This window comes from Pristis pectinata, chromosome 42 (assembly GCF_009764475.1).
Source record: "Pristis pectinata isolate sPriPec2 chromosome 42, sPriPec2.1.pri, whole genome shotgun sequence".
Taxonomy (NCBI): domain Eukaryota; kingdom Metazoa; phylum Chordata; class Chondrichthyes; order Rhinopristiformes; family Pristidae; genus Pristis; species Pristis pectinata.
The window spans coordinates 218,866-236,551 of NC_067445.1; the positions used below are offsets into that span (position 1 = coordinate 218,866).

The 17,686-nt window shown below is 45.3% G+C and overlaps 1 protein-coding gene across 1 annotated transcript; it reads left to right on the forward strand.

Annotated features, from left to right (window-relative positions):
- The first annotated feature begins 16,781 nt into the window (after positions 1-16,781).
- On the forward strand, positions 16,782-17,393 carry LOC127566473 (histone H1.2-like). The gene is given in 3 exon segments (XM_052008904.1): positions 16,782-17,027; positions 17,029-17,153; positions 17,198-17,393. Coding segments are annotated over 3 exon segments (567 nt in total).
- The last annotated feature ends 293 nt before the right edge of the window (positions 17,394-17,686 follow it).

The following is a 17,686-nucleotide window of genomic DNA, read 5'->3' on the forward strand; positions in this document are numbered from 1 at the left end:
CTGTCTGACTAATTAAAATGAGTTTTTGAAGAGGTGACTAAATACATTGATGAGGGCAGTGTGGGTGATGTGGTTTACACGGACAACAGTGAGGCCTTTGACATGATCCCACATGGAAGGTTGGTCCAAAATGTTAGAGCCATTGGATCCAAACCTGGCTCTGTCACAGGAGATAGTAATACAGGACGGGAACAGGCCCTTCGGCCCGACTCAGCTCTGCCAACCAAGTTGCCCATCTAATCTCGTCCCACTTCCCTGCATTTTGTCCATATCCCTCTGAACATTTGCACATAGTTGTCCAAATATCTTCAAAATGTTGTTGTTGTGTGTGCCTCACCCACTTCCTCTGGCAGCTTGTTCCATATATGCACCGCCCTCTGCGTCAATAAGTTGCCCTCAGGTATCATTTAAGCCTTTTCCCTCTCACCCTAAACCCACATCCTCCGGTTTTTGATTCCCTTACCCTGGTACAAAGACCGTGCATTCACCCTGCTAGTGCCCCTCGTGATTTTATCCACCTCGAGGAGGTCACCCCTCAGTCTCCTCCACTCCAAGAAATAAAGTCCTAGCCTGTGCAACCTCTCCCTATAACTCAAGCCCTCTAGTCCTGGCAACATTCTCAAAACCTCCTTTGACCTCTTTGACACCAGAAAAAGAAACACAATGAGTCATGACTCAGTGTTAAAAACTATTTTATTAATCACTACTTATAATAATACGAAAAATAGAAGTAAAAATGTTAGTATGTTAGAATTCAAAAATGTTAAACCTTGAACATTAACCCCAAAAACTAAACTCTTCGTGTGTGTGTGGCAAAGTCCCAAACTCCATTTCCAGGAATGGTTCTTAAAGTTCAGTTCAGCAAGCCATAAGGTGAAACATTAGCAAAGGCTTCTTCAACAACCGCCGTTCACTGAAGATAAGACGTAGGTGTAGAGATCATAGGGAGAGTAATTAGAAAATCCAAATGTTCCACGATGGAACCCAAACAACACTTCAGTGTTTACTCGGTAGTGACATCCTCACCCCGAAAAGCATCCGAATCGTGGTCGTCCACACAAATACCTGTTTCCTTCTACAGGTCAGCAACAAAGTGAACTCCACCGGATTATTTCCAATTTCCAGCAATGGATGTCAATGACAGACACAGTTATTGTTTCTCATCCATCGATAGAGAAAACTAGCAGGCTTGTGTCTCTCTCCCTTTTCTCTCTCTCTCTTCGACTTCGACTGACCTCTACAACAACATCATTACGTCCTTTATCTCTGTTGACGTAAACACGCCCCCCCCCCACACACACACACACAACTAACTCTATCTTAAAGGGACATTCACTGAGTCCGTAACACTTCCCACCTAAAAAGAATTTTCCCAAGAAAAATTTAACTGCGCATACAGTTAGTAATGTTAATAATTATCATGCTACACAATTACAGAATATCATATTAGTACAGATACATGTTTCCCATTTAACATCGGAAAAGACAATCAGCAATCACGTTATCTTTGCCTTTAATGTGAGTTATCATGAGATCAAACTCTTGCAAAATTAAACTCCAGTTTAACAGCCTTCTGTTCTTGTTTTTGACTCGGCTCAGAAACACCAATGGGTTATGAGCTGTATACATGGTCAATGGTTTCTGAGCGGTGCAAACGTATACACCGAAATGTTGCAATGCTAAAACAAGCGACAGTAATTCTTTCTCTATGGTGGAATAATTCTTTTGATGCTCATTAAATTTCCTTGAAAAGTAAGCTACCGGATGGTCAATATCATCAAGGTCACCCTTCTGCAACAACACAGCTCCTGCAGCTTCGTCACTGGCATCTACTGTTAACGAAAATGACTTTTCAAAGTCAGGTGATTTGAGCACAGGATGGTAGCATAAAATGGCTTTCAGCTTCTCAAATGCTTCTTGACAAGAATCTGTCCAAACAAACTTTACTCCCTTCTTCAGAAGATTAGTTAGGGGAAGAGCAACATCAGCAAAACTTCTACAAAATTTTCGATAATATCCAACCATTCCCAAAAATCTTCTGACAGTCCTCCTACCTGTGGAAATAGGGAAATCAGATATTGCTTGAACTTTTGCCTGAACAGGAGCTAACTTGCCTTGACCTACAACATAACCAAGATATGTCACAGTGGCAGTGTCAGTGTCAACAACCTTTCGAACGCAGAGATGTGATCCTCCCATGTATCATTCCCAGTCACGAAGTCGTCAATATAGGCATCTGTATGTTTTAACCCATGAATCACTGAATTGATCATTTGTTGAAATGTTGCCGGAGCATTTTTCATTCCAAATGGCAAAACATTATATTCACACAATCCAGAAGGGGTTACAAAGGCAGAAATCTCCCTTCCTCTATCAGTTAATGGAACACACCAGTACCCTTTTAATAGGTCAATCTTTGTAAGAAATGTTTCCTTTCCCACTCTGTCTATGCAATAATCCACCCTAGGAATAGGGTAAGCATCTGACTTCGTTACAGCATTCACTTTCCTGTAATCTGTGCAAAATCCATCAGTTCCATCAGGTTTAAGTAGAATAACATAGGGCGAACTCCAGTTTGAAGTAGAATGTCTAATAATATCATTTTCCAACATATATTTTATCTCCTGATCAACAAGTTTACTTTTTTCCACATTCATTCGATATGGGTGTTGTTTGATTGGTTTAGCATCCCCAACATCAACATCATGGGTAATTATCGACGTTCTGTTTGGAACATCCCGGAACAGATTTTTAAATTTTAAAATAAATTCTCTCATCTGTTGTTTTTGCGAAATTTGTAAATGGTCCAACTTCATTTCAAGGTTCTCCAGGATATTTTTTTTTTTAGTTTCGATGGAACAATATTTGGTCTAAATTGGCCTTCCTCAATATCAACATCAGGCATTCTAGAAAAAAACATTCATATCATCCACCATGGCCACAACTGAATCTCTCTCATAATAATGCTTCAGCATGTTCACAAGACAGAGTTGTGTTTTCTTGCGTCTATCTGGTGTTTTGATTATATGTGTCAAATCAGTCACTCGAGATTCAATAATATAGGGTCCAGAAAATCAATGGATTATTTTGGCTAGTGAAAAGTACTAACACCTTATGTCCCACTGCAAATTTCCTAGGCCGAGCACCTCTGTCAAAACATCTCTTCGTTCTTATCTGGCTGGTTTTCAAATTCTCTCACGCCTGCTGGCAGACTCTCTCCAACCGCGTTTTAAATTTTTGGACATAGTCCAACAGACCCAAATGCACTTCCTCATTGACCCATTGTTCTGTTAACAATTCCAAAGGTCCTCTCACCCTATGTCCAAATACAAGCTCAAACGGACTAAATCCTAATGACTCCTGGATTGATTCTCTGATGGAAAACAAAAGTAAATGAACGCCCTCGTCCCAATCCTTTGTGTTTTCAAAGCAATAAGTCTTCAGCATATTTTTGAGAGTATAATGAAATCTCTCCAGAGCTCCTTGAGATTCTGGGTGATATGCATATGATACAATATGATTTGCTCCCAGCTCATAGACTAGTTATTGAAAAAAATTAGACATAAAATTACTGCCTTGATCAGATTGTACTTCTTTTGGCAAACCAAACAAGGTAAAAATTTTAGAAGAGCCTTTCACACCGTCTTGGCCTTAATATTTCTAAGGGGTATTGCCTCTGGAAATCTAGAAGTGGCACACATGATTGTTAACAAATACTGATTTCCAGTCTTAGTCTTAATGGGCCAACACAGTCCACAATCACCTTCGAAAAGGATTCACCAAAAGCAGGAATTGGCTTCAAAGGAGCCACAGGGGGTTTTTGATTTGATTTACCTACCATCTGACATGTGTGACAGGTTCGACAAAACATCACCACATCTTTTCTCAAACCAGGCCAATAGAATTGTTTCACGATTTACACCAAAATGACCACCCAAAGGCACACTATGGGCCAGGTTTAAAATCTCATTCCTATAAACTTTTGGAACCACAACCTGATGAATAACTTCCAATTCCTCATTAACAGGGACATGAGGAGGTCTCCATTTCCTCATTAACACTCCATTTTTGACATAATATCCAATTGGCACTTTTTCAATCTCCTCACATGAGAGTGCTTTTTCTCTCAATTCTGTCAACTCAGGGTCCTTTGTCTGTTCCACCATAAATTCCTTCCTTGACAAAGACAAATCTTTAAATTCAGGCTCACTACAAGGATTTTAATCCTCCAGTGAAGACAGAAAAGTCTCAGACAAGGCATCATAATTTTCTTCCTGTTTAGGACTGTCACAGGGCACCACATCAGACTGCACAGGACTGTCGGCCTTGGCTAATTCTTTAGCTCTAGCTCGAGTCACTGCGCATGATGGGTAAACATCTGGATCATTCTCAGACTCATCAATCCTTGGTTTGGTCCTTAACCGTACCACAGGGACAAATTCTCCATCCGCAAGGTCATTGCCCAATAACAAAGAAACTCTTTCCACTGGGAAACTAGGTCTTATCCCTATCTCGACAGGTCCTTCTACGAACTTTGATTTTAAAATCACATTGTGCAAAGGGACAGACATGGTTTCACCTGTAACGCCTCGCACTAGATTTACCTCACCAGTGTCAATTTCTTCACCAAAATTTAAAACACTGTCCAGAAAGAGAGATTGACAAGCCCCAGTATCTCTAAGAATTTTCAATGGCACCTGTGGTGACCCATCATTCAGTGAAACAAAACCCTCTGATACATAAGAACGGAATTCCTTTCTCACCTCCTCCAACTTTTCAGCTTTTACCTCTTGCAAGGAGTGATCTTTAACAGCATCTCCTAAACCTTTTTGATGTTTAATTGCCTGAAAGCAAGCATTGGGCACAGATTCCTTCCTTTTCTTCAAAAGGGCACCATTAGCTATCACATGGCCAGGTTTCTTGCAGTAATAACAAGTACTCTCAACAGGTTTCTCCAGCACTGGCTTCTTTTCATCCTTCCCTTTTTGATTACTTCCCATTTTAATCTCCGGTTTACCTGGATTGTCCTTATAACACTTTTGAACGTTTTAGGTTGTCCTCATTTGGATTTATGGGTTAACACATAATCATCTGCCAACTTAGCAGTTTCTTGTAAAGTTTCCACCTCCTTTTCATTTAAATATGTTGTTAATTCAGCTGGAACACATCTTTTAAAGTCTTCTACTAACATCAATTCTTTCAATTTATCATAATCCCCAACTACATTTTTAGCCATGCACCGTCGTTCAAAACATATTCTCTTTCCATTGGCAAATTCCATATGTTTGATCTGCAGATTTCCTCAAATCTCTAAATTTTTGTCTATAAGCTTCCTGTACCAATTCATAGGCTTTTAACACAGATTTTTTTTTACCTTGGTATAATCAGCTGCATCCTCAACAGACAAAGCTGAATAAGCTTTTTGAGCTTTACCTTTAATTACAGTCTGTAACATAAGACACCAACTTCCTTTGGCCAGTTTGAACTCTCAGCAACCTTTTCAAAATGTTGGAAATACTGATCAACCTGATCTTCCTCAAAAGGGGGGACTAATCGAACCTCCCTACTGGCTAAAAAAAATCATCAGAAACAGATTACAAACTCTTCCGCTTCATTTTTAAGTCATGCTGCTGCTGTTTTTCCTTCTCCTCCCTATCCAGCTCCATCCTCCACAATTCCATCTGGGCCTTCCTTTCCTCTGCCTCAGCCTCAACCTTCAATCGAGTTATCTCTCGTTCAGCCTCTATCTTTGCCAACTGCACTGGTTCACTGCCAGGAAACTCTTTTAACACCTCCTCCTCAAACAACTTCTTTTCCACATAATCGCCAGCTATCAGTCTCTGAATATCTGCCTTTCTCATAAATCGCGTTACTGCCTCAAGATGTAGCTCTGCAGCAATTTTCACCAAATCGGGCTTCCTCATCCCCTGCAATCCTCCAGGAGTGTTTTGTTTTCAAAAAATGTATCCATTGTTGCTGGTTTCCACACACACAAGCCAATTAAATAGAAAAGAATTTATCAGACCTCCCTCAACAATCTTTGGATTGAATCCCGAACGAATCTCGTCAATATGGGGAACAATCCCAGACAACACCCGTTAGTCTTTGGGTTGGATCCCGGACGAGCCCCCAATTTTGTTACAAACCAGCAACAAAAGAAACAAACTGAGTCATGATTCAGTGTTAAAAACTATTTTATTAATCACTACTTATAATAATACGAAAAATAGAAGTAAAAATGTTAGTATGTTAGAATTCAAAAATGTTAAACCTTGAACATTAACCCCAAAAACTAAACTCTTCGTATGTGTGTGGCAAAGTCCCAAACTCCATTTCCAGGAATGGTTCTTAAAGTTCAGTTCCGCAAGCTATAAGGTGAAACATTAGCAAAGGCTTCTTCAACAACCACCGTTGACTGAAGATAAGACGTAGATGTAGAGAACATAGGGAGAGTAATTAGAAAATCCAAATGTTCCACGATGGAACCCAAACAACACTCGGTAGTGACTTCCTCACCCCGAAAAGCATCCGAATCGTGGTCGTCCACACAAATACCTGTTTCCTTCTACAGGTCAGCAACAAAGTGAACTCCACCGGATTACTTCCAATTTCCAGCAATGGATTTCAATGGCAGACACAGTTATTGTTTCTCATCCATCGATAGAGAAAACTAGCAGGCTTGTGTCTCTCTCCCTTTTCTCTCTCTCTCTTCGACTTCGACTGACCTCTTCAACAACATCATTACATCCTTTATCTTCTGTTGACGTAAGCACCCCCCCCCACACACACACACACACACACAGAAACACACACAACGAACTCTATCTTAAAGGGACATTCATTGAGTCCGTAACACTTCGTATAAACAGGGAACCACAACTGTGCACAATATTCAGAGTGCGGCTGTACCAACACCCTGTACAACTGCAACAACACCTGTGCAGATAGTGCTGTGAGACTGAGGGTGATGCTGGAGGGTGGCTTTTCTGATTGGCAGCCTGTGCTCAGTGGTGTGCCACAGGGATCGGTGCTAGGGCCCTGCTGTTTCTCGTCCACATGAACAATTTAGATGCGATTGGGGGGGGGGGGGGTGGTATAGTTTACAAGTGTACAGATGACATAGAATTGGAGGTGGTGCTGCTGGTGAGGAGGGCAGTCTGGGAATAAAGAACAATATTGATCAGCTGGGTAATTGGGCAGGGCAATGCCAGATGGGATTTACTCCTGAGAACTGTGAGGTAACTGTGAGTTCAATAAGGGTCGGACACCCCATGAATGGTGGAGCCTAAGGGAGTATTGGGGAATAAAGGGACGCTGATGTACAAGTAGAGAGACCTCTGAAGGTGGAAGAAACAGGGGGATAGAGTGAAGACGGCCCATGGGATACCTGCCTTCATCAGCTGGGCACAGAACAGACGTCTTGGAAGGACTTTATAAAACATTAGTTGGGCCACAGCTGGAACAGTGTGCACACTTCTGGTGCCACATTACAAGAAGGGGGTGACTGCACTGGAGAGCAGATTCACCAGGATGTTGTTGGAATGAAGGGCTCGTGTTCTAAGGAGATACTGGATCAGCAGGGGCATTTTCCCCTGGAACGTACGAGGCTGAGTGGTGACCTGACTGAGGTAGATAGATCATGAGGGGCATAGACAGGGTGAGTTGTCACAGCCTTTTACCCAGGGTGGAGGTGACTAAAACCAGAGTGAACACACTTACAGTGAGAGGGACAACGTTTTCCACACAGAGGATGGTGGGTGTGTGGAACGAGCTGCCAGAAGAAGTGGTAGAGGTGGGTACAGTTACAGTGTTTTTAAGGCATTTCGACAGGGGCATGGATAGGAAAGGTTCAGAGGGATATGGGCCAAATTCAGGTGAATGGGACTAGTTCAGGTGGGCATGGATGAGTTGGGCTGAAGGGCCTGTGTCCATGCTGTACAACTCTCTGACTCCAGGCAGAGGTGTGTACAACAAGAGGACAGAAGTTTACGGAGAGGACTGAGGGGTTTACAGGGGCCTGAGGAAGAATTTCTTCTCTCCCCCAGAGGCAGGTTACAACCAGGAACACAGTGCCTAAGGGGGTGGTGCAGGCAGGGATTTAAGGACCATGGGGATGAGCACTTGAATCACCAAGGCACAGTCGGTGACAGACCCAGTGCTGAATCAGCAGAGACAGATTTTTGGTGGTCGGCACGGACACGATGGGCCGAAGAGCCTGTTTCTCTGCTGAATCAACCTGTGACTGTGTAAGTGCAGTGTGAAGCTGGAACACAGCACTTCAGGCCAGACTCACCTGGAATATTCAGAACCCAGGTGTAGGGATTTCTGTTGGACCAGGGGGCGGAGGGTCAAATAATGAACCACCTCCCTCCTGTGGGGCAGCAAAACTCTCCCGTCCCCCATCACTGAGGGTGTTACACCAGATGCATCAATAATACTCCTTTTCTGTGGGAAATTGAGGAACCATTGTGGGTAATGAGAGGAGAGATCGCTGACAGCTCGGTCACAATGCGAGGGTCCAAGTCTCATCTCAGAGGACAAGGGGTTCAGGACATAGGCAGCCAGAGTCACTGCAGGCAATGGTGGGGTGTCACAGTAACAGGGTTGTACAGCACAGGAACAGGCCCTTTGGCCCATCACGTCTCTGCCGACCATCACATCTATCTCCAGCAATCCCACCTGCCTGCATTCATTCCACATCCCTCCATGCCTTGCTCATTCAATCACCTGTGCAGATGCTTCTCAAGTGTTGTTCCACAGTTCTCTGAAAGTGACAACGTTTGACATGCTGCCCTCATCAGCCACAGAATTACGGAAAAGAGTTGGGACGTGTTATAGCTGCACAGAACGTTGGTCAGACCACACTCGGAGTGTTGTGGACAGTTCTGGTCACCACACTACAGGAAAGGTGTGATTACACTTGACAGGATGCAGAAACGGTGTTGCCCGGACTGGAGGGCTTGATCTTTCAGGAGAGATTGGATCGGATGGGTCTGTTTTCCCTGGAGTGAAGGAGGCTGAGAGGTGACATAATGGAGGTGTATAAAATTATTTGAGGCACAGATGGGGTAGAGAGCTAGTGTCTGGTTCCCATGGTAGGGTAGTTAAAGCTAGAGGGCAGAGGTTTAAGGTGAGAGAGGGGAGGTTTGAAGGGGATCTGAGAGGTAATCATTTCACACAGAGGATAGTGGTACCTAGAGTGAGCTGCCAGAGGTGGTGGAGGCAGGAACACACAAGGTCTCTGTGCTCAGCAACACGCCCCAGGACCCTGTCATTCACTGTGTACATCCTGCTCTGGTTTAACTTCCCGAAATAGATATATAGATTTATACAGCGCAGAAATAGGTCCTTCGGCCCAACACATTCATGCTGACCAAGTTGCCTACCTGGGCTAGTCCCATCTGCCTGTGTTTGGCCCATATCCCTCTAAACCTTTTTGATCCATGTACCTGTCCAAATGTGTTTTCAGTGTAATTGTACCTGCCGCTACAGCTTCCTCTACAGACCCACCACCCTGTGTGTGGAAAACTGCCCCTCAGCTCCCATTTAAACGGCTCCCCTTTCACCTTAAATCTGGGTTTTAGACTGCCCGACTCTGGGGAAGAGAATGTGAACAGTTACCTTGTCTGTGCTCCTCATGATTTTATACACTTCTACACGGTCACCCTGCAGCCCCCAACGCTCCAGGGACAACAGCTGCAGCCTCTCCAGCCTCTCCTTGTAACTCAAGCCCTCCAGTCCTGGTAACTTCCTTGTCTTTCCTTCACACTCTCCAGCTAAGTGACCAGAACACATCCTTTCTGTAGCTGGGTGACCAGACCTGCACACAGTGCTCCAAGCGAAATCTCACCAACATCTTGTACAGTTGTAACATGACATCCTGACCCCTGTACTCAGTGCCCTGAAGGCAAGTGTGCCCAATGCCTACTTCACCACCCGGACTGCCTGTGTCACAACTTTCAGGGAACCATGCACGGAGGTCTCTCTGTCCTGCACCAGTCTCCAGGCCCTCGCCATGGTGCTGACCTGGATTAACTTGCCAAAATGCAACACTTTGCATTTGTCTGAGCTAATTTCCATCTGTCATTCCCAGGTTTATCTGTATCTTTGTGTAACCTTACCTGTTTTGGAGTCATCTGTAAACTTATTAATTATTATCATCCAAAACATTAATGTATATGACCAGCAACAGAGGATCAGAACCGATCCCTGCGGAACACCACTGGTTACAGGCCTCCTGTCTGAAATGGAAAGGATGTGAGGAAACAAAAGAGGCCACAGATGCAGGAGAGCAGAGATGTCAGAGGGTCCCAGGGTCTGTTAGGTAATTAGTGAAACAGAGACACTTACCTCTCACTGGCCGGTAGGCATGAAGAGAAGAGGCCGATTCCCACAGTGGAGGAGCAGCCAGGCCCACAGACGCCACCAGTCAGGTCACAGATCCACATGGGAACGGCGGAGAGTAGGGAGAAGCCCGTCTGATCCAGTCGCCGCCTCCTCCATCTCTCCACATCACCCTGCAAACCACAGGAGAAGCCTATGGGATCACTTCTCATTCTTCTAGCCCCATCAGGTACAGACCGACCCCGCGTCAGTTCAGTACTTGACCTCAGGACCCAATCTTTTTAGCTGGGAGGTTAACAAAACCCCGCAGATGCGGGAAGCCCGGGTCAGAGGAAGCCCCTGCTGGGAACCCTCAGCAGCTCAGGAAGCGTCTGTGGAGACAAAACCAGAGCTGAGACACGGGGCTGAACCTCTGTTTCTCTCCCCGCAGATTCTGCCCGACCTGCCGGGTGTTGCCAGTAGCTGCTGCCCGGGTTTGCCCCAGGGAGACCATGTCGGCTGGTGTCAGAGGCGCCGACTGGACGGAGCAGTTTCTCTGCAGCGGACTTTCAGCGCAGCTACAGCCGGCTCAATACTTCCCTACCCAGCCCATGGGATGTGATCCCAGGGGGATCAACTCCGGGCCCTGCATCCTCCGGCCGCCCCGCGGGGCCAGAAGCAACACTGGAACCGCAGGCCCGCTGTGGCCTCCCCAGTGTCCGCCCCCCGGCCGCCCGCCCGGCCGCCCCCGGCTCCCGGCCCCTCGCTGCTCTTCCCTTCTCTGCCCCGCTAATGAAGGCGGCGACCCGTCAGCCTCCTTCCCCACACGCTCTCCCTTCAGTGCGGCCCCCCAACCCCCGGGCACCGAGCACACGGGCCCCACCCCCGGCTTCTGCGTCCCGGCCCCGGGGAGCTGCCGCTCCGCCCCGGCCGGGCCCGGCCGGGGGGAAGCTTCACCCGCCGCCCCGGGCCCCGACCGGCCCGTTGGTGGGGGATCGACGTCCGTGACGTCAGCGCGCACGCGGCTCGGCCGGTTGGCTGCCTGTCACGTGACGGGGCGGCCGCAGCCCGGGAGACAAGGCGGAGCGAGCTGTCAATCAGAGAAACCGCTGGGACCCTGCAGATCTGTTCCTGAAACTCTCCTGGAATAAAAGCGCTTCAGAGAGAGACATTTCGATGCAAAATCCTTATCTGCGGAAAGGAAATAGAAACTGTAACATAGGGAGAAGATTATATGAAATGCACAAAATATGAGATGGAAAATTAGATACAGCTCGTCAGAAATGTGAAAATATAAATAGTAACCATTTATCCTGAGATTTCTTTCCAAAAACATTTAGAAAGTGGCTGGGTGCTATGCAAAGTGAATCTGAAGGGTTACTAATCGAAAATTAGGAGATAACAGAGGTCCAACCGGTCCATGCTGACCAAGATGCCTTTTTAATCAAGTCCCATTTGCCCACATTTGGTCCATATCCCTCGAACCCTTCCCAATCCATACACCTGTCCAGTTCAATTTCAAGTGCTGTTGTTGTACCTGTCTCAACCACTTATTTGACAATATCCTTAAAAGTGTACAGAGGGATCTTGTGGTCCAAGTCCACAGCTCCCAGAAAGTGGCTGCACAGGTTGATAGGGTGGTGAAGAAGGCGAATGGCATGCTTACCTATATTAGTCGAAACATTGATTTCAAGAGATGGAAGTTATGTTGCTGCTTTATAAAAGTCTGGTTAGTCCACTTCTGAAGTATCGCATTCAGTTCTGGTTGCCCTATTATAGAAAAGATGTGGAGGCTTTGGAGAGGGTGCAGAAGAGGTTCACCAGGATGCTGCCTGGATTAGCGGGCATGAGCTATAAGGAGAGAATACAAAGTTAGAGTAGGCAGCAGGGATGGTTTTCCCAGGGCTGAAATATCTAAGACCAGAGCACATGCATTTAAGGTGAGAGGGGGTAAGTTCAAAGGAGATGGGCAGGGCGAGTTTTTTTCTTACACAGAGTGGGTGCCTGGAATGCGCTATCAGGGGTGGTAGTGGAGGTAAATATGATAGAGGTGTTTGAGAGGCACATGGGTGTGCAGAGAATGTAGGGGCATGGACATTGTGTAGGTAGAAATGATTCAAGTAGTTAGGCATTTCATTACCAGCTTAACCAGTTCAGCCCAACATTGTGGGTGACGGTCCTGTTGCTGGGTTGTACTGTTTTCTGGGAACAAATCAGGTGCAAGTCCATGATGAGTCATAGAGTAAAACAGCACGCAAGCAGGCCCCTCAGCCCAACTGGTCCATGCCGACCACAGCATCCTCCTGCTAGTCCCAGTTGTCCAAGTTCATCCCATAACCCTCCAAGCCCCTCCCCTCCATGTACCTATCCAAATGCACCTGAAGTGGTACAATTGTACCTGCCTCGACCACTTACTCTGGCAGCTCATTCCAGGCACTCACTGCTCTCTGTGTAAAGAAGTTACCTCTCATATCTCTAAAATCTCCCCCCTCTTATGCCCTCTGATTCTGGACTCCCCAACCCTGGGGAAAAGTCTATGACCATCCACCTTGTCCAAACCCCTCATGATTTTAGAAACTTCTATGAGGTCACCCTCATTCTCCTGTACTCCAAGTAATAAAGATCCAGTGTGGCCAACCTCTCCCTATAACTCAGGCCCACTAGTCCAGACAGCATGAATTTCTTCTGCACCCTCTCCAGTTTGACAACATCTTTCCCATAAGAGGGTGACCAAAACTGAACACAGTGCTCCAAGTGCGGTCTCACCAGCGACTTACATAACTGCAACATAATGTCCCCATCCAAAACTCGATGCCCTGAATGACAAACACCAGCATGGTAAACGGCTTCTTCACCACCCTGTCCACTGGTGTGGCCACTTTCAGGGAACTGTGCACTTGTACTCTCAGCTCTCTCTGTCCACACACTCCTCGGTGCCCTGCCGTTGACTGTACAAGTCGCACCCTGGTCTGACGGTGCAAAATGCATCAGCACACACCTTTCTAAACTTCAGCCATCAACCTCTGCTTCCCATCATCGAGAAAATTCTGAATTTACGGCAGATGAAGAGTTCAAGAGTTCACCTTGATCATACAAGAGTCTTACAGCAGCGGGAGAGAAGCTGTCCTTGAGCCTGGTGACACATGTTCTCAATAGAAAGTGATCTGCCTGATGGCGGGGGGTGGGGCGGGCTGGAGAGAAAGACCAGGGTGGGATGTGCCTTTGATGATGTTGGCTGCTTTCCCGAGGCAGCGGGACATGTAGACAGAGTCAATGGAGGGGAGGCTGGATTCCCTGATAGACTGGGCTGTGTTCACAAAGTCCTTCTCTGGTTTGACTTCACGAACTGCAACAGCTAACACTGATCTGGATTGAATGACATTTACCATTCCTCAACCGACTTCCCCAGCTGACCAAGATCCCTCTGTGTTGTTTGAGAACCTTCTTCACTCTCCACCGCACCGCCTGGTTCAGTGACATCTGCAAACTGACCAACCACGGCTCGTACATTCTCATCCAAATTGTTCATATAATTGTTCAGCCTCCATTCCGAAAAAAACAGCCCTCTACAATCTCCCTCTTCCTCCCACCATCAAGGCAGTTCTGTATCCTCTGAGCGACCTCTGCCTGATCTCGGTGTGAACTCACCTTCCAGACTATCCCTCCATAGGGGACCTTGTATAATGTATGTGTCATTTATGGGTTTCATGTGAATGATATGTCTCTGACGCGATGTGCCTGTGATGCTGCTGCAAGGAAGTTTATCATTGCACAGGTGCGGACATGGACGTGTCGATATTACAATATCTTGACTTTGACTTTGATTTTTTTTGTCAATGGCCAACGCTAAAGTCCATACAAACAACATCCACCGCCCTGCCGTCATCAATCCCGTTCATAAAACTGGAACAGATTTGTGAGATTAACGGGGGATTGAAGAGAAAAGTCAGGAGGTTTGGTGTCGATTATACAGAATATTGTTGATCACACAGCTGGAGCTTGTGAACGGTGCTGGTCTCCTGTTTAAACTGAAGGTGCAGCCTCCGTAAGGAAGAGGTGAGACCAAACCCAATCCAGGGCTCAGGGACCGTGAGGAGCGCCGGTCTCAAAGTGTTTAACGGTTACTGAGCTGGAAAACTACATGTAACCCTCCAGAATCCGCAGCTTAGGTGGAGCGGAGAGGGAAACCTGTCCTGGAAACTGTGCATCGGGCCCACAGTTTGTGCTGTGAAGGTGCCGATGTGAACATTGTGTCAGAGAGGATGTGTTAAAGGGGCGGGCGGCTCAGACTGGTGTCACTATGTTTGTGGGTCCGAGTACATCGCCGGATTTCCGTGTCGCTACTGTGGAAAGTGAAAAGATTTCCCTGTCACGGGATCGCCCCGCTCCCCGGCCCAGTCCTGAAGTGGGAATTAGCCGCAAAGTTTTAGTTGGTTTCAATATTTCAGTCGAAAAGCAGCGAACATGTCAGCGATTCTAAAATTCTTTCATATACTTGGCAGAATAAAAACCCAAGTTTAAGTAAGAAATATTTACAAAAATTAAAAAAGGATGGTGGTTTGGCCTTGCCTAACTTTAGATTATACTATTAGGCAATTAATATCAGATATTTAATTTTTTGGATACAAGATTCTGATGTAATTCAATGCCCCAAATGGGTACGCCTTGAGCACCCAGTTCCTGAATTTTCATTAGTTTCTATTTTAGGTGTTTCACTCCTTTTTGCACTTACCAAGTTAAGTAAACATACGACTAACCCAATTGTTAAACATACAATACGAATATGGTTTCAATTTCGTAATTTTTTTGGATTGAATAAATTTAATTTGTCAAGTCCCATTCAATCAATTTTTTCTTTCATCCATCCAGAGCTGACTCAGCTTTTTCCATATGTTTTCGGGATCTATTCATCTTTTGAACAATTGTCTAATAAATATACTTTGCCTAGATCACACTTTTTTCCATATTTGCAGATTAGAATTGTTTTAAAAAACTACTATACCCTCTTTTCCGACACCTTACAAAATTGAAACTACGGGAAAAAAAATTAGGTTTTAATCCTTCTCAGAAGGGCTTGATAGCAATAATATATGATTTAATTATGAAAATACGTCTAGAATCATTAGACAAAATTAAGAATGAATGGGAAAGTGAACTCCAGACATTTATACGTATAGAGACTGAGAAAAAAATTCTTCATTTAGTTAATACATCTTCTATGTGTGCCAGACACGTGTTGATACAGTTTAAAGTAGTCCACAGGACCCATATGTTCAAAGATAAGTTAGCTCGCTTTTATAACCATATAAATCCCATATGTGATAGATGTAAATCGAATGTCGCTTCTTTGACACATATGTTTTGGTCCTTTCCTCTTCTGGAAGAATATTGTAAAGACATGTCAACATTATTTCAAACGTATTGAAGATTGATTTACAACCTCACCCTATCACTGCAATTTTTGGATTACCAAGGATAGAATCTGGCCATTTATCTCCTTCCGCTAACCATATGATTGCTTTTGTTACATTAATGGCCAAACGATCCATTTTGCTTGAATGGAAGGATCCAATACCTCTACTATTTTTCAATGGTTTTCTCAAACTATATCATGTTTAAACTTGGAAAAAATTGGGAGTGGTACTGTTGATCCTTCGCTTAAATTTGAAGGTATTTGGAGTCCATTTATTCAATATTTTCACAAGATGTAGATCCCCTTTCAATAACTTTTCAACTTGGAGGAACGGACTTGACGACATAATATTGCTCTGTTTCTACTGAGAAATTTTAGCACAGTTTTTTTTCTTTTTTTTTTGTTCTTTGTTTTTTTAAAGAAGTTTTTTTGTTTAGTTTATATTGTTTATATTTTTTTATTGATTTGGTTTTTTTTCTAATTTAGATGATAAATCTTTTTCTTTCCTTTCTTTTATGTTATGTTCATTTACTAAGAGAACGTTGGATCTACACTTTCTCTTTATATTTTATTGTTCTTTATGATTATCTATGCTATGATTGTATCCTGATCTCTTTGTATTACATGTATAAATATTGATGCTATATATCAATATGTATTAATTTGAAAACTAATAAAAAGATTGAAAAAGAAAAAAAGCAGCGAACATGTCAGCAATCGGGGATAGAACGCTGGCAGTGCAGCAAAGAAACGGGTCTAAATGGAAAGTGCCGCCTTTAATTCGGATCAAACTTTCTTTGCAGCAAACATTCCGGTCTCAGACACTGACCGGGACCAGTCTGGATCTCCGGGGTGTCCGATTTTAATTGGAATCGGAGAGTATTTTAGGAGAGAGAAACACAGTGAGACGTAGCGGCCGGGAGCTGACAGCAGGATGTCTCCGCCCCGTCCGCTCGCTGCCTTTAAGTTGCTCTGTGCCGCCGCCTCTCGCTTCACTTCTCACTCAGTTCCGAGTGTCAGAGAGAGTTTGTGCAGAGTCTCCGACATGACCGAGACGGCAGCCACCGAAGCGGCTCCTCCAGCCGCGCCCGTCGCCCAAACCAAGGCTCCCAAAAAGAAGAACGCGCCCGCCCGGAACAAGGCAGCGGGTCCCACGCTCGACCAGATTGTGGCGGGTTGTTCCTATAAGAGGGGAATGTCCAGAGTCGCTATTAAGAAAACTCTGGCCGCCAGAAGCGTCGATGTGGCGAAGCGTGGCTCCCAGATCAGGTTGTATATCAAGAGGAAAGTGGAAACATGGCTCCCTGCTTCAGACCAGGGGCGTGGGCTTCTCCGGCTCCTTCAAGGCGAGTAAGGATAAAACTTCCGTGAAATTGAAGAAAGGGAAGAAACCAGCCGCCAAAAAGCCAAAAAAACGGCTAAGAAATCTTTCACAGGGAAACTAAGGGCCAAGCAATCTCCCACCAAGAAATAAGTGGCCAGGAAACCAGCGGCTAAAAAAGCGGCGGCTAAGAAACCAGCGACCAAGAAGACGGCGCCGAAGAAAGCCAAGAGACCCAAGAAGGTCGCAGCCCCAAAGGGGAAGGTGGTCAAGAAATCGGCAAAAACCAAACAGAAAACAGCGAAACCCAGGAAGGCAGCGGGCAAAAAGAAGTGAATTAAAAAGCGCAACTTGTAAAGACCTGAACCCAACGGCTCTTCTCAGAGCCCCCCATATCTCTCGGGAAAGATCTGATCCCGAATCATGGGATTCCTGTCCCGGGAACCGGCTGAGATTTCAGGGGGAAACCCGGGATCCTCGGTACCTCGCGGACATTCGGTGCCCCCGTCCCCAGTGTCTGAAGTAAAACACAGAATGGGACGTCAGGGCCGATCGTCACTCCGGACTGGTGATGTGTTCAAGGCCGTAAACTTCTCAGAGATGCCGAGAGAGAGTCTGTGAGACGGAAA